Source organism: Alexandromys fortis, unplaced genomic scaffold, assembly GCF_014885135.2.
Source record: "Alexandromys fortis isolate MF-2015 unplaced genomic scaffold, M_Fortis_MF-2015_v1.1 scaffold_77, whole genome shotgun sequence".
Classification (NCBI taxonomy): domain Eukaryota; kingdom Metazoa; phylum Chordata; class Mammalia; order Rodentia; family Cricetidae; genus Alexandromys; species Alexandromys fortis.
In genome coordinates, this window is record NW_026067967.1 from 2,423,806 (window position 1) to 2,450,555 (window position 26,750).

Consider the following 26,750-nt stretch of genomic DNA (forward strand, 5'->3'; position numbering starts at 1 on the left):
ACACATGCGGCCGAGCCTGGTAGGTCGTTATGCTCAGGTGGCAAGCACTTAAATGACTGAACCATCCCTCCACACTTTTTTATGTTGGTTTGGTTTTGGTTTTTTGGTTTTTTGTTTGTTTGCTTGTTTGCTTATTTTTGATTTTTCGAGTCAGGGTTTCTCTATAGCTTTGGAGCCTGTCCTGGAACTAGCTCTTGTAGACCAGGCTGGCCTCAAACTCACAGAGATCTGCCTGCCTCTCTTCCCAAGTTCTGGGATTTAAGGCGTGCTCCACCACCACCCAGCTACTTGTTTTTTAAGAGATGGGGTTTTATATAATAACCCAGGCTAGCATTGAACTCCAGGCAATCCTCCTGACTCGACCTCTCAAATTATAAGACTACAGAACAGACATACACCATCATTCCTGGTTCTGTGCCTCGTTTTACACAGAGTCATAGGCACATGTGGTGCATTTTTGTTTGGGGAAGTCGGGTCTCACTGCATCGCCCATACTCATCTCAAACTGTGAGCTGAAGAGGTCCCAGATCACCATCCTGAGTAGCTTGAACTCCAGGTCCACACCACATGCCTGGCTAAAGTTTTCAAAAGATCCTATTTCTGCAGGCACATAGTAGGTAAATTAAGAAACAGCAGGAGCTGGGTGGTGGTGGCACACCCTTTAATGCCAGCACTTGGGAGGCAGAGGCAGGTGGATCTCTATGAGTTCAAGGCCAGCCCGGTCTACAGAGTGAGTTCCAGGACAGGCCCCAAAGCTTACACAGAAACCCTGTCTCCAAAAACCAAACCAAACAAAAACAAAACAAAAAGAAAAGTTCTGTCCAGGAAGTTAGCCTAAAATTGGAATGGGTGAGTTTACGTTGCAACACAAACTACCAGTTACAGCTGAAAAGGAAACAGCCCTATTTTGTGTGGACCGCCTCTTCTTTCCCTCACGCCCGAGTGCTCTCGTCTGGCCTCTTACCTGACTCTCTCCTCTTCAGTCCTCTTCAGGGCCGCATCCCGCTGCAGAACCTTTAAAATGGCATCTTGTTCCTCCTCTGTTAGGAAGCTTAAGTCAATCATTTTGAAGTACACACAGGAAAAGAAACAATTGTAGCGAATGTGGCTTGGGATTCTCAGGGGACAAACAGTTATAGAAAAACTATAACCAGGATGAGTGCAGGATATGAAAATGAAATATTGTCTTATGGTGGTGAAAAGTCTTGTCTGTGCTCCACAAAAGTTTTAAACAGATGACATCAAAATCCTAAAAATAAGGTCCCTCGAGGTAGTAGCAGTCTGCGGGATGACGAGCAGGTCTCAAGAAGATGCTGCGCTCCTTGTGTGTGCCTTTGTCAACATTCCTGGCGCGCACCCTCTCTGGACCAGTTTTAGACACGAACGCTCCATGAGCATCACCATCTTGAGAGACAGCCGCTTTGGGGCATTCCTGACCTGGAGGATGACGAGACAGCAAACACCAATCAATGAGAAGAAATGCCTGCCTGTAATCGCCGCTCCGCGGTACATTTTAAAATGACCAGAGGTGATGGTTTCGGAGAGGAGGAAACCAATTCTGCTAGCCTCCTGAGCTCAAGGTCAATGTGTCAGGAGCATTTGCTCCCACCGGATTCTAGACCACAGGGATGGGACGCGCAAAGACGCCTGTCAATGTTTAACAACCCACCTGAGTGGCAGGCGTTCCCTCTCTAGAAATTCCTGCCTAACATATGATGCTGGCGTTCAGCAGGCCCAGGGAGATGCCACCTCAGGCACCAAGGAATTATGGGAAAGAGATGGAAAATAGAGAGCCTGAGGGCTGGCCATTTTGCAGATGGGAGCATTTCGCTGGCGTGGATCTGTGTTCAGCAGTGCAGCAGAGCTCACCCTGGTCAAATCTACAGCATGTGGTACTGTCAGCTCAACTGCTCCTCTGACCTTCACAGGGCCTGGAGGAACCTGCCAAGCTTGCCTTTCTTCATTTCTGAACACTTAATGCTAGGCACATATAAAACTGGGGGAAAGGAAGAAAGAGATACAGTTCCAATACACCCCCACCCTCCCGGGTCAGCACTCATGAGTCACAAGGTAGGGAAGAATCCTGTTTTGCTAGAAGCATCCAAAAGATGGGTGAAATAAGAGGCTGAAGTTTGAAGAAATGCCATGAGGAAAGATCTTAGAGATGATTTACTTGGGTATGGATTTTTTTAACAAGTCTAGAGCAGCCTATGCAGAACAGACACTCAAAGCCACAGGCTTAAGTCATCCTTAAAGCACCCCTACTTAAGAAGAAGAGGAAATGTGTACACAAGAGAATGAACTTTATGCATAGGTACCTTGCAAAACAGTACCGGGCAGCTACCAAGAGCATTGGTTTGCTAGCTAGAAGCCACTGATCAAGTTGTTCTACCCCGGGTTTTATACGCTCCTTTATACTCCACGTTAGGATGTCCTATGCAGACCGCAATGGCTAAGCAAAGCGGTGGCTAAGAAAAGAATACATCTTGCACCCTGTACAAAAAGTAGCCACTAAAAAGACATTCTTGCCTCCCTTTGGAGCCCACGCTTTTGTTGCTAAATAAGAGCATGCTTGGTCAAATCTGACAGAGCATGCTTGGTCAAATCTGACTCCAACTTTTTTTGTACACTTTTTGCTTGTTTTTGTATTTTTCTTATTATTATTTTTAATTTGTTTTGATTTCCATTTTTTTTTTTGGTTTTTCTTTTTTCCTTCTTTGGTAAAGAGAGAGAGAACATGAAGTTGGGTAGCAAGGGAGGTTGGGAGAATCTGTGAGGCATAGGGAGAGGGGAAAATATGATAAAAACATATTGTATGAAAACAATTTTAATACAAATTTTTAAAGGAGAAAGTAAATGTTCACACACACCAATATTGTGCTTGGCTCTGTTTTCCAATTGTCTTTGTAACATAAAATTTGAGATTCATAAACAGAAACTTTTAACTTTGTTTCATTTTCCTATAGTTTTTTATTTTGCCACAGAAACTAAAATACATTATTTTAAAAGTCTCTTTTTAAAATCTTCATATACTTGCATAGGCTATACCTTTCCTGTCTACCTTGGAATCTGCTCATCCTTCAGGAAGATCAAAGTTATCTCCTCCATGAAGCCTTCACTAACTTCCATAGCCAGGAATAAAACCTAGAATACATTAAATTGTTGCTGTTCCTAACTTTTCATGCCCTCCCTGTAATAGACTTGAGCCTGATCCGCCTGAGTCAAGATCACTCTGGCGGACCCACAGCTACAGAAGAAAGAAACAAATGCTTATCACTAGAAGCCGCTAAAGTTTCACATTCGCAACAGAAGCCTAGCTGATACAAAAGCCACCCCCTTTGCCATATACAAATATGTGTGTGTATATACACATGTGTACATATGTGTATATATACATATATAAATATATTTAATCAATACATATGGATATTTATGTCCTTTATCTAGATATAATTACAACAGTGAGTGTTTTATGTCACCGAGAGAGAGATCCACTACTACAATTGCTCTCCACCCCCTATTTTACTAAGTCAAGTGACCACGTGAGAGAAGGGGGTTTGGTTAGAGTAGGCCTCACTGACATGACATTTGAACAACACTTGAAAAAGATGAAGAGATACGCCATGCTGATATCAGAGCACCCTGAGGTGGGAGGGAAACCCACAGATTGTCTAGGGTTGGGCATCACAGAGTGAGGAAGGATAACAGGAAGAGCAGGTCAGAGAGGAAGTAGTCCAGACTGCATTGGGTGCTGTAAGGACTGTAGGTTCCGGCTCTCAGTCTGAAATGGAGCAGTGTTGAGAAAAGGCAGATAAAGGAAGAAGGGAACGAATGCTTCCTGGTGCCTCCAGCATGCCTGGTACCCATTCTGCCTCTCCATAGGATGAAGCTGAGTGCCTCCAACATGCCTGGTACCCATTCCATAGAGTGATGCTGAGGTTGGTCCTGTATTTTCACAGAGCCTGAGCCCAAAATAAGGCTTTTGTCATCAAGTGAGACAGGCATTTGCCAATTGTTTTATCATGATAGATGACCCTGTTGCTGGCATCTCATTCAGTGCCCACTTCCACACAGACTCCTCAAAATGAGATGGCAAAATCAAGTTTTTCTGCCTGTGAACCAACATTCCCTTCTTAAACACAAAGGCTCATGACTGTAAACAAGTATTATGTTGCCTGAAGTGCCTGCCACTCTTTCCATACCCTCGCTGTGAAGAGGGGATAGCAATAACTCTAAGGAGGGGAAGCCAAAAAGGAGCATTCCTGTATTCGTGGGGATCACTCATTCACGTGATCCCCAGAAGTAGCCCAGCGGTGAGCAGAGAGTTCCCTTGTGTTCAGCCTCCCACCCATCTTCAGCATGCTGCCAAGTGATTGTTCTATGTATGACTCAGATCCAACACAAACATATGTGAAGCTGAGAACCCTTGGCCGTCTTTCCATGGTCCAATTACTGAAGCTAAAAGGCCTCAACGTGGCCTGGGAAATCACACCTCTTTCTTCCTCAAGCTCTCTCCCTTCCGAACCAGCTCTGATGAGCATCTATAGTTCTTTTGGCCACTGGGTCTTCGCGCAGTCTAGTCTTTCTTTCTCGGTCCTGATTTACACGCCACTTCCTGCACTAGGCACCTCCAACAGCTCTAGACCAGGTTGGCTTCCCTCTGTGTGCTCTATCAACATCTGATTCAGGGTGTCACCGTAGACATCAGCCCATCTCAAACTCGGGGCTGCTCATTTGCCACCCACTTGCTTGGAGGTGTGGTTTGGATTTCTGAGAGATTTGTGTCCTCAGCAACTGCCACTCAAATAGGAATGGAAGAAGCCCAGCGATACAGAAGAAAAACTGGAGCGCTCTGAATGTGGACTGTGTGACATTTTCTGTGTGTCATCCCTGCCGTGGCTCATCTGTAAAAGGGAGTGCTCCTCCCATCAGCAGTCAAAAAAAACTGAGCCTGGGAGAGAAACTAGACCACAGCAGCACCTGCTTTTGCTGATTGCAAAGAGGAAATGGGGGTGAGGGGTTGCGGCCTCAACCTCAGCCGCCTTGCTGATTTGACTCCCGTTAAAGCCTGGGTAGCTAAAGACTCTCTTTCCCAGCATGCTTTGCCACAAGAAGGGAGCTGTTGGCGGTGGTGTATCAAACAAGGCCCTGTCAAGGGGCTGAAAACTCACGTCAGCAGTGACTCTCGCATGATGAGCTATTCAGAGGAAAAGCAAATTGTTCTGGCTGCCCCATGACATCAAGGATGAGAGCTAAAAAGAAGGGTGGGGGGAACCCGCTGGATGATCGAAAAGGAACAGAAACAGACGTGTCTGAGCAGGAGAGAATGGAACTTCACTAAAAACATGATAAAAAATAAATAAAACAAAAACAAGAAAAGCTCTGCCCAGTCACCTCTCATTCCTGGTAGTAATACAAGCCCCGTGGGACATAGAGCTAAAAGCCTCATAACCTTTGTAAAGCGCACTGGCGTTGAAGGATTCATGGACTAACCCACGGGTGCTGCAGGAGACGCTGAGGATGGAGTCAGCACCCTCAGAGTCCTTGCCTGCCTCCCTCCCAGTAGAAAGGCCCCCCTGAATATCCTACAGCGCAGGCGTGTGCGACCAGGTGTGAACACGAACGCCTGCACCGAGGTGGAGCCAGCTCGCTGTTCTACATGTCGGCTTCATTTCGCCCGGCCATCTGGAACCACATCTATCTCAGTGTCCCACATTGCTGCCTTTCTCGTCTGTCTCTGGCTTTCTTCTGCGGGTCCTGGATTGGCTCCCTCAGCTTTATTCATCTACCTATTTGTAACCTCTGGGCCGTTTTCCCACGTAAACGTCTAGATTCTGTATCTGGCATTTAACCCACGTTCGTATCTCTGAATTCTGTTGTGAAGGAACTCCTCTTTCAGAGGAGCCACTCGGCTTGTCTCTTCAAGCTTCTTCTGTCTCTGTGTTGAGATTTGTGCATCCACTGTTCTGGGTACTCATTTGGGTTTTATCTGGAGCTCTTTCCTGGGAGCAGTTTTTCCTTTCGAGCTCAGCATCGCTTTCGGATTCAGCTTCTGCGAGCATTTCCAGTTCAGTCGCACAGCTGGCAGAGTTTATATATTTAAACCCTCTCTCCCTCTCTTTGTGTGTGTGCGTGCGTGGGTGCGTGCGTGGGCGTAAGAGCACGGCAAGGCACGTATGTAGAAGTCCGAAGACAACCTGGGGAAGTCAGTTCACTTCCTCTGCCAGGGAGTTCTTTGTGCAGACGAGGGAACTGAGACAAAGAGGATGAGTTAGACACGTGCTTCGGGCCGCACAGCTGCCTAGCATCAGAGCCAGGCCTCTCTCTCCAAGGAAACTTTTCTCCTACAGGGCCGTATCCTGATCCGGCGGAAACGCGGCTGAGTAGATGAGCCAGCCTGCTTTTCACAGCATTCCTGAAACCCGCGCACTGAGAGCACGCAGGAACTACGGACACATTCTAGATTTAATTATTTCCAAGGTTTCATAGCTAAAGGAGGGGAGTGGAGGAGCCAGCTGATACCTTAACTAGATGGGAATTAGCCCAGAAATATGAGGTTCACTCAACTAGAGCTGTCGATAGCTGGGACTTTAAAAGCCTCATCTGGGTAGAGTTATGTCCATTTCCAGCCAGGCTGGGGATGGGAGTTGAGGGACCCTCTCCATATCTATTAACTTGGGTTCCCAAAGCTTGCCACTACATCCCCTGAAAAGCTTTTAAAAAAAAAAAAAAAAAAAAAAAAAAAACCAGGGGAAGGCAAGGCACTATCAAGAATGCTCGGGAGACATGGACATGGGCAACGGAGAAATGGCTAAATCAGAACAAAGATCAATAAGACACACATATAAGACTGCAACCATGAGACCCTTCACTCTGTATGCTAATTTTACAATTTTCAAGAAAGAAATCCATTCAGGCTTCTTTATACTCTCTTTCCCTGCTCCTACCCACCCCCAAGGGAGTCTCTTGTAACAGGTCAGACGTAGGACCCCACCTGGGAGATTTTTATTACAGGCTCCAGATGACTATCATGTATGGTGCAAGATCAGACCACTGAACTAACTGGTCTCTTCTCTCTAAACCCTGCTCGAATCCAGTATGAAAGAATGAAGCAAGCAAAGTATCCAGGACACAAAACATGAAGCCAATGCCCCTGAGTCCAGCATCGTGCACCAGGATTGGGATAAAACCCAGAGCTTCACACGTTCTAGGCAAGCTCTCTACCACTACGTCACCTCCCCAGCGCCCTGACTAAATGCAGTTTCTAAAGTAACTATTGGTGGCAAACAGCACTTTTTTCTCGGTGTCCAATAGTTCTCGGTGCAGACTGAACTCTGTGGTTTCCTTCCAGTTCTGTTTCCAGCCTCCTTCTCCATCCGTCTTGGATTATTAAGTAATCCAATAGATTCAGACTCAAGAGCCATCATCTCTTGGTTATGCTTTACCACTACTTAAGCACTTCCTTCAGAGCTTCCCTGCTGCAAAAGCCAGATTCTTTATCCTAATATTAATGCCATCCTTACTCTAAGGCCGGCAGTCAACTTTCCCATAGGCCTCTTCGTAGCCCTTGGATTCCAGCCAACCCACTCTTCATCCACTCCCTTCGCGTCATCGCCTGGTGGTTGTTTATGCGGCTTCCTCCCTCTAGATCACCTTCCTTGAGCATCTTCATATAGTCAAACCTTCTCTCTCTCTCAAGTCCCAGCTTGAATGACACCTCCCCCACGAAACTGCTCCTCCAACCCACTTCCTTTCACCAACACCCCCACCATGATCGGGCAATATTAACTCTTTCGCTGAGCCCTTGGGTTGCTGCATCTCATCGAGAGAGAAGAAGGCAGTCTTTGGAGTCAGGTAGACGGACACAAACCGTGTGCACTTTCCCGGCACAAGCTGCCTAGCTTCCCTGAGCTTCAGACCTGCCTGTAGAATGTACATCATAACAATCCTACTAAGTTGCTAAGAATAAAGCCAACAGTGTCCAGAAGGCTAGCTGCTCACTAATGGCTGCATCGGCAGTACCGTCACTTCTAAGTGCACTTCTGACACTCACGCTCCTTAAGGGATGAGTTCTCTTTAGCTCATTTTTTTTAAAACCACTTCGCTTGTTGTCCATGATAGTGGAAAAAAACAAACAAACATCGTTGAAGTGCTAAATAAGGTACTAAAAGTTTTGAAGCATTCCTCTAAGTTTCCTGCCCACCTGGACAAGGATGACCTCACCTCCAGATGTTTCAGAGCAGATGATAAGGAAACTGGATCTTTCTTCAGCCTTGGGGTTAGAATTCTTTTGCATGTATGTAGCTGTATGCACAGACACACATGTATGGGCATATGCATACGTGTAGTGGTGTGTGGAAAAGCCAGACATCAATGCCAAGTGTCTTCCTCAATCGCCCTCCTCCTTACCCTTTGGAGATGGAGTCACACACTGCTCCTGACTTTACTGTTTTAGCCAAATGGCTGGCAGGTGAGCTCCAGTTAGCTGCCTGTCTTCCCCTCCCCACACTGCAATTACAGGTGAGGCCACTGTACCTGGCTTTGTTTTGTTTTATTTTTTTATACTGTGGTACTGAGGATTCAAACTCAGATCCTCATGCTCGGATGGTAAGCCCACTACCCACTGAGCCAACTCCTCCTTCTCCCTGACAGAAATTTTAAGACGGACACTTTGCGGAATCCATCTTCGGCTAATGCTACTAACCCACGATTTACCCCAGCCGAGACATAAATAAGTATTGTTTTCATGAGCATAATTGTGCATTGCTATTGTGAAATCATTGAACACTATCTCAAACAATAACCATTGTTCCAGAAGCGGGAAGACAAAAATGTTTTGACTGGTCATGGTTAAAAAGCCATGAGATGGATTCTCCAAGGATGCTCAGGCATATGGGCAGCAGAATTTCCTTCCTTTAACCATAACCTTAAACCACTTCTACGGTGAGAAAGAAAACGCCCCTCCACTTCCCCAGTCTATTTGGCTGTGTCACGAAGGAAAACCGTGAGATTTAAATCCACAGCATATTGTTTGAAATGTGGTCACTCACTTAACGAGCTTTCTGACCAGGATTAAGGTTCCATTTGTTCCGCTGTAAAGCTGAGATAAACCATTGCCAGGCTCCCCTGCTGAAACACTGCAGGGAGCCAACAGCACAGATCGGAAGACATTTTGTAAACAAAGGGCTGCACAATTATATGTACCTATTCATTTTCTAACGCAGCCTGAGCATCAAGCAGATGCCCTTGAGTCTGGCTAACGGAAGGGTTCACAGCGCCCTGTAGAGGAAACGAAGACCGCCTTCTTCATCTGCCTTCAACTCTCTCCCAAAAGGAGTAGTGTTATAGCCATAGATCTTCTCAAACACCACTTGGAAACCTCCTAGAAGTCTTCAGGAATATCCGACCTGAGTAACATTCTCCAGTCAGAAGTGCGACTGCTTTAATGGTAACTGTTGCGTGATGTGAACTATCTGGTGATTTGGTCAGGACTTCTGCTCTGGCATCATACTGAGCTGGTCCCTGACCCTTCAAATTCCAGCCATCCTTCAAGGAAGTGGTCATTTGCCAGAAAGATACCCCCTGTGTATGAGAAGGTAAGAGAAATAGCCGCCTTTATGCAGAACTGCATTTAAGGTTAATATTGAATGCCAAAAGCAGCAGCAGCACCAACAGCTCATTTCCCTCAAACTCCCTCCCTTTGCTTGTTCCCCAGTCTCCCCTGACTCAGACCCAGTAGGATCCTTCACAGAAGGATGAAAGTCCTAATGAGAAAATCTCATGGAATATTCAGCTGGTCTTTTGGAGAAAAACAGCTGGAGATGACCTTAGGAATTCCACTAATTCCCCCTACCACACAGTTTAAAAATAACCAAAGAGCATGTTCTACGGAGTGATGGCCTTTCCTTTAAAGGCAATAATATGCAAAGAGGCATGCTGGGGTCATTAGCTCAAACAGTACAGTCCCCGTGATAAATCTCTGGCCAAGCGTTCCTATGAGAATCTGCCTTCCAAGGGTCAACCTTGCATTTCATTGTGTTGGCCACCCTCCCCCACCCAGCCCGACACTCCACTATATAAAGACATGTGGATACCATCAACCCTTCATGACCTGTGTAGCCATGAGAAACCTCTCTTCCATCTTTATCTAATAAAGTTGTGGGCTCAGGCCTAGGGTTCTCTCTCAGTTTAAGGCTCCTTCCTAGGAGGTACATTTGATGACTCTTCACTGCCTCAAAACAGCAGTCCAGCCTCCAGGGGTATCCTGGGACCTCGCCTCTGCCCCTGAGCCTTCCTCTCCGTTTTCCTTATGTGATTCCGTGAAGTTCCTTAAACCTACCTCTCAACCTCTGTTCCTTTGAGATATCCTGCTCCCTCTACTGCAAGGCCCATCCAGACCTCCTTAAATGCCTATGTATCTTTCAGGATGTCTGCCTTCTTTGGAAAGATATGGCTAGCCCGTCTCACAAATTACGTTAGCATCTCTTCCACTATGGTCCCTAGAGCTTTTATTATAGAGTGATTGATTGTCTGTTTACTTACTCTCTCCATTCGCCCAAGCTCCCCTGGAAGTGGAGATATCAGGTTTGACTCCCCAGAATCCCCCAGCGCCAGACCCGTGTCTGCCAATCCGTGTTCTGTGACTTTGCACCAAATTCCACCAAAGTACCACACACGTTCCATGTTATTCCAATAGATCAGCACTTTCTTCTTTTTTTTTTTCCCCAAGAAATGTTTTCTCTACTCAAAAAGTGAGAAACTTTTCTCCAAGCTTTTGCCATATTAGGAAAAAAAAAAAGTATATGGCTGCTCAGAACTATGACATAATCTTTGCCAGGGTTGAAAAATATACATTACATTTATCCCCGAGAAACTTCCACTGGTTTGAAACCAACTGAACCACAGTTCTCAAAAAGGCAACACGAAGCTAAAAATGATGTCCAGCTTGGTGGGTTTCTTCTTCTTTTGCTGAGCCCGAAGGAGTAATTATACACTTCCTTTTCTTAAGATTTCTCAACCAGAAGCTGGAAACTTAAATGACAAATGGAAAGGAGGCATGCAATCTTCTACAGGAAAATCCAAGCGCCTTATTAACCACTAATAACGCCGAAGTATGTGTGTGCTATAGAAGAGAAGAGAAGCAGTCAATCAGTGCGGTGCACTGGCAGGATGTGCATTCGGTGGGAGAGTCTGAAAAGAAATAGCCATTTCGTCTTCTTCGAATCCCTTCCCAAGTCCAATCTTATAGTATATAGATCATGCTCTATAGATTGTTAAAAATAAAAAAAAACAGATCACCATCATTCATATTCCAGGGAAGTCCCTGAAGTTTGGAGAGATTAAGGAACTTAATTTGCATCCATACACTTCTAGCAATAAAGTCAGAACTTGCACCCAGATCGCTGGAGCGCCAAAGTTCTATATGAGATACATCAGGGAGAGAAGAAATAAAGATAGAAGAAAGGGTGGGGGTGGGGGGCTCTGCACAGGAACTCCCATGGAACCCTGCAGGATGCCTCTAGGGCTGGACTTCCCTACCCAGCCCTTTGGAATGCCTAACACACACACACCTGCTAAACTTGCCACGTGATGTAGTCAGTTTCATTCTGCATGTGGCTCCAATTTAGCAATGTCTGCAAAGAAACTCTGAGTCTGGGGTCCAGAGGGGTGGGGGGTGAGGTTGCCACAGCAGCATTTTCCCTAAATCTTTATTTAAAAAAAAAAAAAAAAAAAAAAAAAAAAAAAAAAAAAAAAAAAAAAAAAAACCTTCCTTTGCACTGACCTAGGAAAGAACTTGATGGTATTAGTCAATCCTTAAAGCACCCTGAAAGGCAGGAAGAAGTAACTGATCGCTGACACTGTATCTACAGAGTCAGCTACGCCCTGCCTAGAAGAATAAAGACCTGGGTTCTTACTCTTGCTTGACTACTAACGACCCTGTGCTTACTCACTTGGCTGGCTGACCACTCTTGTGAAATGAGGTGTACCTACCAATGTTACTTGTTCTTACACACGTAAAAATCAAACAACAAATCAGATGCCACCTCGGCCTTCCAGTTAGCTGAGAGAAGAAATACCTACAGAGGCAGACTATTTAAACTTCTCAAGAAAAACAAAACATCCTCCTGCTGTATCATGCAAAAAAAAAAAAAATAATCTAAGCATATGATATGGTGATAGCGAAGGAGAGAAGAGTAATTAGGAAAACAGGACCCAAAAATGAACAACAGTTTTCAGTGTATTTGTGTGTGTTGAGTGTGTGGATATGCACGAGTGTATGTGCATAAGTGTGTATGTATGTGTGTGTGTGAGAGAGAGCGAGGGGGGAGGGGGTATTGCTAAAGTTTAAAGCTGGGACCTCAAACACCCTGCACATGCGGTTCCCACAGACCCACAGCCCAGACCCCCTTTCCTTTTCTCTATGCATCCTTCCCCCCTTCCTTTTTTTTTTTTACTGAGAATGCCCTCTTGCTGGGATTGGACAACACACAACTGATATAAGTCCTAAACAGGAAGACCCAGTTTTAGTCATCCAGAAGACTCGGACTCAGAGCTGTACTGAGTGCGCCCATTGGCACAGTGTTGAGGGCTTGCATGGCCTTGAGAACAAGAATGCTGGAGAGAGACCAGGAGTCACAATGTGAAACCTGAGGATATTGGCTCTCAGCTGGCTCATCCAAGGTTATATAGGTGTTCCGTGAAAGAACTGAGAAGACAATGCATTTGGCATTTGGGAAGGAGGGGAATAAATAACTAAAGACATCAGGGTGTGTTTAAGGGTCAGTTGTGTAGTTAGAGGAGAAAGAGGGGTAAGGACAAAGACTAGAAAGAGCTGAGGGTGGACTTGAGCAGGGATGGGCTTCAGACTAACCTGAGTCAACTCATGGAATTCATTGCTGAAGACAAGACCCTGGAACTACTTTGGAGAGGCTGGAGTACGGAAAAGGAGATGCCTAGGTCTCTACATACAGAAAAGCACATTGCCTTTTACTTAAGAAGTGGGCATTCCCTTGCCACTGTAAGTAATCAGCATACATATCTTTCCCAGGAGTAGAAACAGGCATCCTTGAGGCTTGGTTTTCCCTTGGCTCTCACAGTGAGTTTTGTGAGAGGACTTATGGAGGGCTAAGGGGGTGGGATCTAAACCCCTTCCTGAGGATAAAATCATCTGACCTTGGCATTGCTGACTGTGTGTAGCCGGCCCTGCCCATCAAGGTGCTCCCATCTGAGAATGTGACCAGTCACACGGCTGAACAGCAAGCCTGCCTTCCCAGACTGCATTTGCTGTTACCAAGCCTCAAGAATGCAATTAATGAGCAACCTGGACCTGTTCCTGAGGGTGGAAGGGAGTGGAGGCGAATGGCTGGAAAGATTTCAAGGTGGTGATAGAGCCTCGAAGTCACAGGGAGGTTTAATCAAGCAGGCCTGGTTCTATAAAACAGACAGCGTTCTGAATATCATCCAAACTGCTGTTGTGGGGTGCTGTAGAATAACTGGAGATGCTGAAGGAAAAGCCTCATACACAAAGGAGAGCAAGACCTAAGTTAACTGCAGACCCGCGTTTGGAGGGGAACCTAGAAAACAATCCTAGCATGTACTCTTAGCAGAATGACAGGTCTAGGTTACAGAGAGTGCTGAGTCAACCCTACAGAATTCTCATCATTTTATTTCACATAGGAACCCTAAAATAATATCTATTTCGTCAGGAGTCATTGGGTGAAATTCACAGGTATAATTCATACAATATAGAGGATGATGAAGTTGAAAAGAAACTCTTTCTTCATTCCCATCCCTAAGCAGCTAGCAAGCCGGGTGGCCAATGTGGGGACCGGCACTATGTGACTGCGTTACCCAAAAACTACTCTTGGAAAGCATCTCTGACAAAGGAAGTTTCTCCTCCTCCAATCAGCTGTGAAGCGAACATGGAAGCAGATGCAAGGAGCAAGGGAGTTCTAGAGCAGGGGCCACTTCTAGAACATCCCTCAGGGTTTTCTGGATCTTGAGCTCATCTGAAGGTATCGAGCTTCATGTAGACACCCATCGATGAAGGCACGAAGGATTGTCTTGGTAAAAATAATAATAATAATAGTATAAATATAATAATTATAATGTTACTTAAGAAGAAGCAAGATGTAAACACAGTACTATACTATATTAACTATAATCTTTGTGTATGTGTGTATAGTGTATGTATATTGTGTGTGTGTGGTGTATGTATTGTGTGTATGGCATGTCTGATGTATGTGTAGTGTGTGTGTAGTGTATTCTGTGGTATGTGTGTATTGTGTGTATACTATGTGCGTGTAGTGATGTATGTGCACGTGTAGCGTTGTGTAGCATGTGTCTGTGTGCAGTGTGTATGTTGGAGTTCTACAAGGCCCTCTAACACTTCAGTCAAGACCAAGTAGAAAGGAGTAGGGACCCCACCTTACAATCAGAACTGTAAGCAGCAACCTATTATTTACAAACGTCATCTGAAGCAAAGGCAATCGTGTGGAACAGGGTCCTTCAAGCTGTGGGAGCTGATGATGTAGACAAAGCATGAAGGTCATGATCCCCAAATAACGTCTGAGAGAAACAGTGCTTGGCTTCTATGTGGCAAACACAAAATCTGGGGCCACAACTGTTCTGTGCTGTGCTGAGAGGAGACTAGGAAAGTACACTGCTATCCTTAAAACATTGTTCTTGACGATGACTAAGACATTAATATTAACTCATAACAATAGTAGTTAATGTTAATTAAGAACGATGAGGCTTGCGTAGCACTCAGAATATGCCAGACACTGTTTGAAACACTTCACGTCCATCGCCACCTTGAGCACTCACAATGTGATACAGTAAGCTCTTCAAGAAGAACCAGGAGTCCATCTTCAGTGTGCACACCCTTGACCTCCATATCACCCCACCTTCTCCAATGGACACGTCACAATGTGCAGATGCGATAGGCTGTACCTTTGTAGTCCTTGACTCTTGGTCACGTCTTAGCGATGACCTCCATGGACTCCATACATTGCTTGATTCATTGTCTAATGTCTAGCTCAGAGTCTTTTCCTTAATATGACTGAAATCCTCAAAAATCCCAAAGAATGGAGTCCCTAGGATTCCCCTGCGCCCTCCCTCTCCGACTACAAGATGGACACTACATAGCCACAAGATCTGTGTTAATTTCAGACACCTTTACAAGGTAACTGCACTGGGTTTTGTTGTTTTTTTTTTTTTTCCCAAGTTGGAAATTCCCTTCATAAACCCAAGGAGACTTCTCACCTTTGTCTAGGGACCAACTCTGGGAGGGAAGACCCTTTCCTAGTTGAAAGACCTTGACGAACTCATAAACAGAGACAGCAGATTGCAGAAGCTGGACAGTGGAGATGGGGCAACACAACGGTATGAAAACAGCTTGAGTGTTCAGGGCTGCTGAACCACGGAATGCCTCAGATTCCTCCAGCCTGCTTCTCCGTTAGAGAGCCAAAGCCACCAAGAGGAAAGAAAGCCCATGACCAACTTGCACAATGGAATAAGTAAATTGAGAGAGACTTGAAGGGAAATTTTGTCTAAAGACATAACTCTATGTTCCGCTGATTTTCTGTCCTATATTTAAGAAAAAAGCAGATGACCAAAAAAAGTCAAGAATAACTATTGAGACTATAATGCTTTTTCATCTCTAATTTAGGGACTGCAATTATAATAATCAGCCCTGGGTTCTGTAGAAAGCAGGTTTAACAAGCCATGAGGAGGAAGCCAGTAAGCAGCACCCTCCATGGTCTCTGCATCAGCTCCTGCCTCCAGGCTCCTGCCCTGCTTGAGTTCCTGTTCTTACTTCCTTTGACATTGAACTGTGATATAATAAAGCTTTTCCTCCCCGAGTTTCATCATGGTATCATATTGCAGCAATATGAACTCTAACCAAGACAGTGACAAAGAAGGTGTGGTATTAGCACAAAAACGGACATGGAGACCAAAACCCAGAAATAAACCCTACAGGTACAGTCATCTAATGTTCAACAAAGTTCTCAAACATACACATTTGGGGGGAAAGTCAGCTCCTTCAACAAATGTTGCTGGTCAAACTGGGTATTCACAGGTCGAAGCAGGAAACTAAAGCTGTGTCTCTCACCGTGTACAAGGTACAAAACTTAATTAAAAATAAATCAAATACCTCAGTGTATTTAAACTAAAGGAGAAAAAATAAGGAAAATATTTTAATACATGGACATAGGCAGAGTCTTTCTTAAAAGAACTCTGGTAGAAATAGCCTCAAATACTGATAAATGGGATTGGTGGGGTGAGGAGACAAGGCACAGGATGGGAGAAAATGCTGCCAACTGCATATCAGACAGGAGATTAACGTCTAAGACACGGAATGAATTCCAAATATTTAACACACACACAAACTTACAGCAAATCAATAAATACACGAGTAAATAGTTCTCAGATGTCCAATAAATACATTAAAGTGTTCAATACTTTTAGCTATATGGAAGATGCATATTAAAACTATTTTGAGATTTCATCTCACCCAAGTCAGAGTAGCTATTATCAATAAAACAAATGGCAGAAAATGGCAGTGAGTAGGTGGGGAACGAAGAATCCTTGTCCCCTGTTGGTAGAGCTCTGGACTGGTACAGCCATCTTCTCAACAAACTGAAAGGAGAGCTCCTATTTGACCCAGTGGGACCCTCCTCTGCGTGTGTGTGTGTGTGTGTGTGTGTGTGTGTGTGTGTGTGTGCACCATCCTAACATAGAAACCAGTTGAGGAGGGGAAGGAAGACACCTTACAGGAGAGGGGAAAGGGGAAAGGGAGAAGAGAATAGAATATATGTGATGGGAAAGCCAGAATTAGATACGCTGTGGGTGGTGGAAAGACCAGCAAGGGTGGGGGCTAGGGGAGGACAGTGAAAGAGAGGAGAACCAACTAAACAAAGTGCAATGAATGGTACTATGCGTATAGAAATACCACAGTAAAACCTATCGCTTGGTGTATCTTCAAAAATTAACAAAAAGACAGGAGAGAGACAGACTAGGCTGGATAATTGCTAAGTTGCTCAGAAAGCCATCAGAGAGACAGAATAATGAAGGAGGGAGAAGAGAGAGGAAGAACGAGATGGTGGAAGATGAGGAGCAGAAGCAGTGGCATTTCTATGTCACCTTGGATCTTATTTTACTTTCCATAATCCCACAGATCCACAGAGCTGGTGACGAAAACGCATCTCCATCATCTAGGTTTACAGACCAGTTTCGATCAGCTCTGGGAATCTTTACCTGTTCACCTCACAGCTAAGCGAAGGGTCCCTGGATTTCCCTGCGTTGTTTGCTTTAATCTCATGCAAATCTATAGTTAACCCAAAATGGAAAGATTAACTTTAAAACCCCCTAGAGCAATTCCACGCCACTGCTAGGTCCATCATTTCATGGAGTGCGGAGGAGGCCGTGTTTAGCACGCACAAAACCTCGCCTGTCTCCACAAGTCTCCCCCAGCTCTAAGCTCACCAGTGAACCAATGACTTTGATCATGTAATCTCTCTCCTGCTCTTACACAAAAAACAAACACTGTGGCACTCGCCTCTCCTCATTCAGAGCTTGGCTTCTTAGACTGTGTGTTGTGGCCCATATAGGACGATGTAAATGGATGGATGGGGGGACTGCAAAAAATTCAGCAACTGTAAAGATTTTTAAATACACAACAACCAGAAATTCAGAACAAATGTGCACGGAATCCACGCGTTTCTGATAGTGCTTATATTTACACAGTACCCTGTGATGTCACTGCAGCTAGGTGTGTAACATGCAGTCTGCATTGCTCATCCTGCCACGCCACCAAAGACCAGCGAAGGCAGTCTTAAACACTTCCACTCAAGACTCAAGACTATGTCACCAACCACGGTGTTTTCACTGTAACACGAGCAACTTCCCGATCTTATAGAAACATAATGGTTTCCCCCCAGGCAGCAATGTTATTGTCTTGATTTACAGAACACAAAGATTTCCAGATACCATCACTTCTCTACACATAAGTATGCATTAGCATGCCTCTGGGTTGTATTGTGTTAGCACATTTAATGGTTCAGCTTCATTTTAAAACATCGTCCAGTGAACTTTGCTTTGGAATGACGACAGAATTTCCAACCGCTTCCGAGAGGGTCCTAGACAGACTTCTGCCATCTTGTAGCAATGTATGCATGCAAAGAGGCAGTGATAGCATCGATTCTTACAAAATTAAAATTCCAATCAATCCTGCATAGGGTTGAAGATGCTTTACATCCTTTAGTATCAAATATTAGCCAAGATTTAATCCTCTGTAAAAAACAAGCAAGCATATCCATCTCACATGTAATGTATGTAAGTCTATGCTATTCTTTAATAAATGATAAGATTATATGCATAACAAAAAATTGCTTCATAAATTTCCTTATAATTTGTTAGCAGTAAGTATTTTTATTTTATACCCACTTTATATAGCTTATATAAAGTATAATTTATATAGCTTATATATATATATTCAGGGTCTCATAAAAAAATTGCGGGCAAAAATAAGTGATGAGCAGAAAATATGTGAGGAGTCCCAATCAGGGTCAAGCCCTTTCACGTCCTTTCTCTGGATGCCACAGCTGAGCCTTGAGCAAAACCTTGGAGCAAGTGTTGGATGGATAAATGCACCCCTTCCCCAACCACAAACTCGATGAATTATGAAGTCACAATGCCTCTGCTGCTTTTCTGTGCTTCCCAAGGCCAATCATAGCTGTGCCCGTCTTTCTCACAGGGCCCCAAGGAGCTGAAGGCCGTCTCATCTGAGCATGAGCACTTTAATAAAAGACGGGGAGCTACATCAGTCATTTGTCATGTGATCTCGTGCTGACTAGTATCTTCGAATCTCCACGTGTCCTTTTAAATGGAGGACAATACTTTGCAAAGTTGCTGTGTGAAGGTTATGGTATGGGGTTTGTAAAAGCCTGTGACTGATGCAATCTCACCCTATTCTCCATGAACATCTTTACCCTCCCATAGAAACCACTAGGCACTAATGTCCACACCATAGCTATCAATGGAGGCTGGTACTCTCTCCTAAAGATTAAAATTTGCTCCCATCCATAACACATAAGCCATGTGGATAAATTAAACCTACAACGAGGAAGAAGTGCTGGAGAGGTGGCTGTCCTTAAAGTCTAGGCTCACAACCAAAACGTCAAGAAATATGACGAAACAAACGGGAGGACACTTAGGATGACACTGTGAAATCGGCTCCCCACAAACCATACCACAAGAGACAAGTCTGGGACTTGTTCGTCTCCTCCACAGATAGATTCATGCAGAGGCCACTGGCAACAACAAGTCAGAATTAAGGACACTTACCAAGTTGAAAGGAGGCGAACTGAGATACCGAAAGAGAGGAGGGAGAACTCTACTGTTCCCTGCTAGGGACGTTGTTTGTTCTCAGGACTGGGAGTGCCTTAACCTATCCTTGCCCCAGGGTGGTAACTCTTCCCCCAAGTGTAGAGCTGCCTGGCAGTATATTTGCTCTTGATGTGTCATGGGTCATGAGGAATTCTCTGACAAACACTTTACACATGGGTATCTCTGAGCCCAAGCAGTGGAGACATTAGCTGATCCGTGAGGCAGGAATAGACAAACATGGGGCATGATCTCAAGTCCAATTTTTAAAGAATGCATTGTGCTGGGCGATGGTGGCGCACGCCTTTAATCCCAGCACTCGGGAGGCAGAGGCAGACGGATCTCTGTGAGTTCGAGGCCAGCCTGGTCTACAAGAGCTAGTTTCCAGGACAGGCTCCAAAGCTACAGAGAAACCCTGCCTCGAAAAACTAAAAAAAAAAAAAAAAAAAAAAAAAAGAATACATTAGGTCATGTGGCCAAGCAACAACGTCTGGGCCACAGCGATGCACCTGCCCTAAGCTCATAATGGAAACCGAGCCATCCGTGACTGCCACGCACCAGGCCCCTCCCCCGAGGAGCGGGTGACTTTCCTCCACACATTCCCCGATTGTTTGCTTTGCTCCTGCTTCGTGAGCTTGCATGGCACACAGATGGGCAGAGAAGCAGCAGACTCAGAATTCAGAATACCTCCCCAAGTGTGTTCCCTTCATGTAGGATTAGCACAGGAAATAACAGAAGGATGGGTCCACGCTGTCCCTGTAGGTGTGGTTCCTGCTTCTGCTATCAAGAAAGGTGGACGTGCTTTGTAGACGCCTCATAAATCTGTAGTAAGCTGATGGGTTTGCTCTCTTCCTCATTAGTACAGTTAGGAACTGAATAATCGTATTAAGACTCACTACGAGCTAGGCCCTACATATACTAAACCCTTCAAAGAATCGTATCAGTTCATTAGAAAGAAAACTCAAAGTAATAGGGAGATAGGAGCAAAGTTATAGGGCCACCAAGCTGTCTCGGGAGGAAAAGGCACGGGCAATGCAGGCTTAACAACCCACATGAGGTGGAGGGAGAGAACCGACCTCCCTAAGGTTGTCCTCTGTCATTCACATGCACACCGTGGCATTTGTGTGCCCATCACACACGTACACGCACATCATACATGCATGTATATACACAAAGTAATACAATTTAATAAATTAAGAGGGATGCATATATTCATAATTATATTTATGGTATAAATAATATATTTATTATATATCATCTATTTATTATATAAATAACATCTATTTATATAATAAATGTATTAATAATTATATATATTAGCTTAGAAAAACCAAGGATGTGAACCTAGGAGCTACGGATTCAGAATTAGTCTTCCAAAAATCACTCCTAGATTACTGTCTTCTTACTTGATTATGGAAGGAAGACAATGTCATTATAGCCATTCCTAGAATAAATATATATAGTATAGATCCTTAAAACATACTATGTTGAATTAGGCCGAGCCATCATAGAAGCTGTTGATGTAAATGGTTCTTATTCACCAAACTGGCCATTTTCCTCGGTTCAGTCTTCTATGCCACAGAGCAAACACACAGGACCCTAGACCCGGCACTACTTCTGAGTAACTGTATCCTTTCAGCAGGTCACTTAGCATCTCTGTCTTGCTTGCTTCACCAAGAAGTTGGCTAGAATTTGTCTTTAGCCCCCTTCCGGCTCTATAACATGGGAACCACAGCTCGTCTCTTCAATCCTTTGCTAAGTAACTATGCTCTGCCGAAACCTGGGCCTTCTCTGCCATGCTAAGCTCATCTGCATTTGTGTCCATCCCAGGAGTTTCCTGTGGTCTCTGCACTCCTGTCATGCTGCAGATAAAGAACAAGTTTTAAAGATCCCCTCCCCACCACGCCCCTACCCCCACCTCCCTTCTAAAGAATTTGAGATGCACCCTAGCATTCTTCCTACAGCTGAAAAGGACCAAGGTGCCTAGAAGTCACTTTAGGGTGAGAAAACAGCCTCCAGCAGAGAAAACGCTCAAAGAAACACATGTGTGTCTTCCAGCAAAAGAGATCTCCATAAATATCATTCTTGTCGTGAATTCCCAAATAATCTTCTTTACTTATCTTTCTCCAGTAGGACATTATGTAGACTTGAAACACAAATCCCAGAAAGCAAGAGCCCTCAAACTTTGCTTGGCAGATCATATGACCATTTACTAGAGGCTGATGATTAAGGACTTGTGGCCAAGAAATACAAGCAACCACCAAAGTGCAAGCCCCCCAAGATGCCAGCTCCACAGGCAGCCGTGCAAACACTTTCCCTCCTGGGAGAGGTGATCTCTAAGTACCCTTCCTGATTAAAAGAAAGACCAGTCCTCCAATGGCCACGTTTTGACGGTTTAATTGGCCACCTGTGGTTCCCGGCTGCCCTGTCCATTGTGCACACAGATAACAGCTGCTTTCCGAAGCGCCAAGACATCCTGGGAGATCCTTCCATGTGTCCACCTCGCTCTCTCTGCTGTAGCCTAAATCCAAGTCCTGAATGGAGTCGTGTGTTTAGCAGGGTGTGGAAACTAATTCCTATGGACTCGTGTCTAAACCTTGAAATCACGAGTCAGGGAATTGATGAAGTAAAGAGCCATTTGCTTTCTCAAATTCTTTTCTTTGCTGTGGAAGAAAGCTTGGGGATCCAACATGGGGCCACGGGAGAGAAAAGCGCTTTGCCACTAAGCCTTCCTTGAGCCTCTGAACTTCTTGTAACTGAGAGTCACACGTGATTCTCAACCCCACAGTCAGGAAATTCTACCAGCTGCTCTGAGGATACAAAAGCTGCAAGAGAGAGAAATTAGTAACCTTGATATTGTATATCAGCAATACGGGGGGGGGGGGGGGGAATTAAAACTAAACACAGTATGTAACCGGCGGATTCTGCAGGACAGGTTATTGTTGTGTGTTAAGTTTACAATGTGTACCCAGCATGAGTCATAGGAAATCGGGCAGAAAGACTAGATGAGGAATAGTGTCTGGCCCAGAGAACACCTGCTGCTCTCTAGAAGGTTAGATTCTTGAGTTACTCAACATAGTAGAACTCACGGGGAAGCCAGGACACCAGTGTAGCCACTAGGAAGGGGCCATGGAACTTCAAGTTAGGGGTAAGTCTGGCCTCAAACCATCTAGCTCCTCAAACCTAACTGCCAGGAACAGCTCAGAACAGACCGCAGAGCAGTGGCCGCAACGAGAGTCAAATCTCATTTAACTTTCTCTGCTCTGTTTCATGTCATGGCCAAACATTTGTCTCTCCACCTGTAACCTTTTTATCCCGATTAATACAAAATATCTCTAAATCCTGTGGGGTGCGTCACATTAAGGGCCTTGCAGCCTCCTGGAGCTCTTTTTGTCTTCTTCAAACAAGCAGGGTCTAGAAACAACCAAAAGCTAAAAATAATTCTGTAAGAGAAACCCCAAAGCAAACTGTTTGCTAGTAATCTCCCTGCCCCCAAGAACCCTACTTTTGTATTTTATAATGCTTCCTTCATTACAAAACACAAATACCCACAAGGAAAAGACTTGAACATGCTTACTGCCAAGTATTGTGTTATAAAGTCACTTTTCTTTTTCTTCCTCGGGGACTTCTCAGAAACACGCACAGAGAAAATTTTTCAGCCATCTCAAACTTTCGTCCCATCCATGAAATCTAAACTGTTAGATTTCATACCAAGTTTTTATACATCTGTCCTTAGAAATCAAGGCCACGGTCCCAACACTTCCTGTCATAGAAATTGCTCCAACAGGCAAAGAAATTGGCATTTCCACGTTGAAGGTCTCCCAGCTGTCACACAGCTTAGTTCCGCACAAGTGAAAGGCTGCACTACCAAATGAAAGGTTAGAGGATCCGCGACAGGACTCTGGTGAGCATGTATGTGTATCAGTAGATTGAGGATGATGTATAAGAACATCTGTCATTAATTAATCAACTCAAACCCTGATTCTCATTTGTTCCCAAGGAGATGAGAGAAAAGCTGGGTTCCTAGGAATCACTCCGTGAGTTTGCGGAAAGTGGAGTCATTTCACACCGCTTCTTCTAATAATAACAACACAAGAAATAGCTGTGCTTTTTAAATATCGTGGTCCTAATTCCTTACCGGTGTCTCTAAAATAATAACGGGCTGCACTGTGGGCTTGACACGTCCATCTAAGAACAACCACTTTCTGAGCGACTCTAGGCAAATTACTTAACACCTGTGGTGATTAGTTTCATTTAGACTTGACACCAGCCGGAGTCGTTTTGGGAACCTCACTTAAGGAAACGCCCCACCCCAGATTGACCTGTGGGCAAGCCTGTAATACGTTTTCTGAATTGATGTGGGAAGACCCAGGTCATTGTGTGGATTAGGTGGGCAGGGGAGCCTTTGGTCCTGGGTTCTGTAAGAAGGTAAGAAGAGCAAGCCAATAAGCCACACCCTCCACGGCCTCTGTCTGCATCAACTTCTGCCTCCAGGTTCCTGCCCTGCTTGAGTTCTTGCCCTTACTTCCCTCAGGGGTAGACTGTGATATGGAATTGTAAGCTGAAATAAACCCTTTCCTCCCCAAGCTGGTTTGGTCATGGTATTTTTAATCACCGCAACAGAAACCGCAAGACAGCATTTTCATCGGTAGAACATCTACCTGAATTCATGGCGTGGAAGTCAGATGAGCGTCTATGCATAGAGACCTTAGTCAAACACGGGCTCAGCGTGTAATTATTAGCTGATCTGACTCTCACGGTGCTGTGTTCTCAGTACCCCAAATAAAATCACGCCCTACCCTCAAAAGAATGTTTGCATTCCCGTTCCTGAAATAGTGGTGACCTGGCCCCTGGTTCACCATCTAATCGAGAAAAGCTGAACCTTGTCACCTATGGTCAGAGCACCGTAGCAGGCCCTGAGCCTCCCTGCTCTTGGAAGAGATGCTCGTGCCCAGGAGTCTTGGTGGCAGTCATTCACTACTGTGTCCCTAGTCAGTGTGTGGAAGTAAACCATCCTAGAATTTACCTGCCCATGGTCAGCTCCTCCATTGTACCCGAAGGTACAAAACCTCTCAAGTTCAATGTGCTGATTATTTAACAGAAATGATGTATCAAATGATCCACTTTCCTCTTTCTTGGAGTTCTAGAACATAAAAATCTTTACCTAATAATGCAGATTTTTCCCAGGTGATGAAAGCTTGCCAGGAAGGGATGACTTTAGAGAAGCTGGCTCGGAAGCCAGCAGAAGAGACTACTCCTGCCCCTTTTACCCAAGAAGAGTGAGAAAGCTTGCCACTCTTGAGTCCTGTGGGACCCAGGAATAGAAACACATGCACACACAAAGCAGGAACTGACGTCGATAAGAGCGTCTCCTCTGTAAGTCACAGTTAGGTTTAGTCTTCTTACTGGAGGAACCTTACACTTACTGAGGCCCAGATAAGAGTCAGCCACCTGTAGAGTTGAGCATGGTGGCACCTGCCTGCCATTCCAGTGCTCAAGAAACTGAGGCAGGAGCTGGAAAGATGGCTCAGTGGAGGACCTGAGCTTGGGTCCCCAGCACCCACAGAAAGCCAGACATGGTGGCACCTATGTGTAACCACAATATTGTGGGGGGTGGCAAAGACAGAAGAATTCCCCAAAGCTCACTGGTTCATCTAGCCAAAACAGTGAGGTCCAATTCAGTCAGAGGCCCTGTTTTAAAAAATAGGGATACTCATATTGATCTCTGACTTTTTACATATTGGTAAGTGTGCCTGCACACATAGATGCATACACACACACAGACACACACACACTGGGTGGGGGAGAAAGAGGAGGCAAAAGAAGAGGAAGAAGAGGGAAGGAAGGAAAAAAGAGAGGAGGAGGAGGAGGAGGAGGAGGAGGAGGAGGAGGAGGAGGAGGAGAAGGAGAAGAAGAAGAAGAAGAAGAAGAAGAAGAAGAAGAAGAAGAAGAAGAAGAAGAAGAAGAAGAAGAAGAAGAAGAAGAAGAAGAAGAAGAAGAAGAAGAAGAAGAAGAAGAAGAAGAAGAAGCAGCAGCAGCAGCAGCAGCAGCAGCAGCAGCTGCTGAGGGAATTGGAACAGGACAGCCTAGACGTACCAGAAAGGCTCGAAAAATAAAAACAACACAAGGTTTAGCTACTTGTAAACAACATGAAAGAATAGCTTTTATTGCATGAAGTCGTGCTACTGTTCTCAGGGAACAAAGGAAAGAAAGAGCACCAACTTGGATGTGAGGCCCAAGTTTGAATTCCTTGATGGCCACGAATTTGCTATGTCACCCTTGGCAAATATTTAAACTTCACTGAGTCTCAGCTTGCTTATCTCTTATATGATTTAAATTTCCTGTCTTGAGGATCTTCATGAGAATTAAAGAAATGCTTTATGTTAGACACCTGACACACGGTAAAAACTCAATATAATTGATGATTGTCCCCAAGGGGTTCACTGTTGTAGAAATACAGAAATAATGAGAAGAAGTTGAAAGCAATTATTGACCCTAATTTGTCTAATACCTTAATTCTGCTGACATTTTTTAACCTCTGAGATGCTGTGAAATAGACAACCAAACCCTCTCCCTTCTCATCTAGATCTGCAGGGAACCAGAGGTAAGGAAGGCTTCCACCTTTTCCCACAAATTACCACGAGCACAGAACTGTAGCTCACATCCTCCCAGGTCCTCTGTCCCTTTCTCTTTCTGTCCAATTCTCTACCCAGGCACTAAACCAGAAAGGCTACCTGCATTCTGCATTCTCTCCCTAGAAGTAAACTGTATCCAAGACGGTGCCCAGCAAGAGTGGAAACCTAGCCTTAAAGCTTTCACTTACTCACTGGCCCTTCATTTCTGAAGCTTGGCTGATACATTAGAGATGGAATCCATCAGTAGCCAAGCGGCCAGGGTGTTGGGGACGCAGCCCCGCCGCTCATATTTCAACAGATGGCGCCCAGACATGTGGCTAACTGAATCCACAAAAAGCCTGAGAAAGCTTGGGAAAGAATGGAGTGAAGCATGTTTTCTTGGTAGCAGAAATTTTTCGGGTCTACTGCTTGCTAGAGCCAAGCAAGCGCTCTCATCTAAGAGAGGCTTCCTGACTCAGCTTCAGCTGCAAAACCCCGCAGCTCATTAAGAGGTCCTGCCACAAAACACTTAAATGGTGTTGATGAAAAGCTGAACGCATGCTTTTCGATTTTCAGCTGTAGCAGGAAAAAAGCTGTGCCGTTTAAAAATGCTGGCTTTCTGGGCCATCCTGCCAGGGCAAACTCTGACTGAGGCAGGAGGGCCGGCTACAGAGAGAGGACTTGACTGTTGTCTGTTGTAGCTCCTTTGCTGGCAGGGACCTTGAAATGCCATAGAGCTGTGGCTGTAAA

General features: G+C 44.8%; 1 protein-coding gene across 6 annotated transcripts in view; it reads right to left on the reverse strand.

Moving 5' to 3' along the window:
- Positions 1 to 26,750, reverse strand: part of Sytl2 (synaptotagmin like 2) — a 98,409-nt gene that overhangs the window by 57,053 nt on the left and 14,606 nt on the right. For all 6 annotated transcript variants that reach the window (XM_050154531.1, XM_050154530.1, XM_050154528.1 and 3 more), the window contains exon 2: positions 965 to 1,437. In XM_050154531.1, coding sequence (XP_050010488.1) covers positions 965 to 1,065 — 101 coding nt within the window. In that variant the 5' untranslated portion in view covers positions 1,066 to 1,437. The remainder of the gene's footprint in view (positions 1 to 964; positions 1,438 to 26,750) is intronic.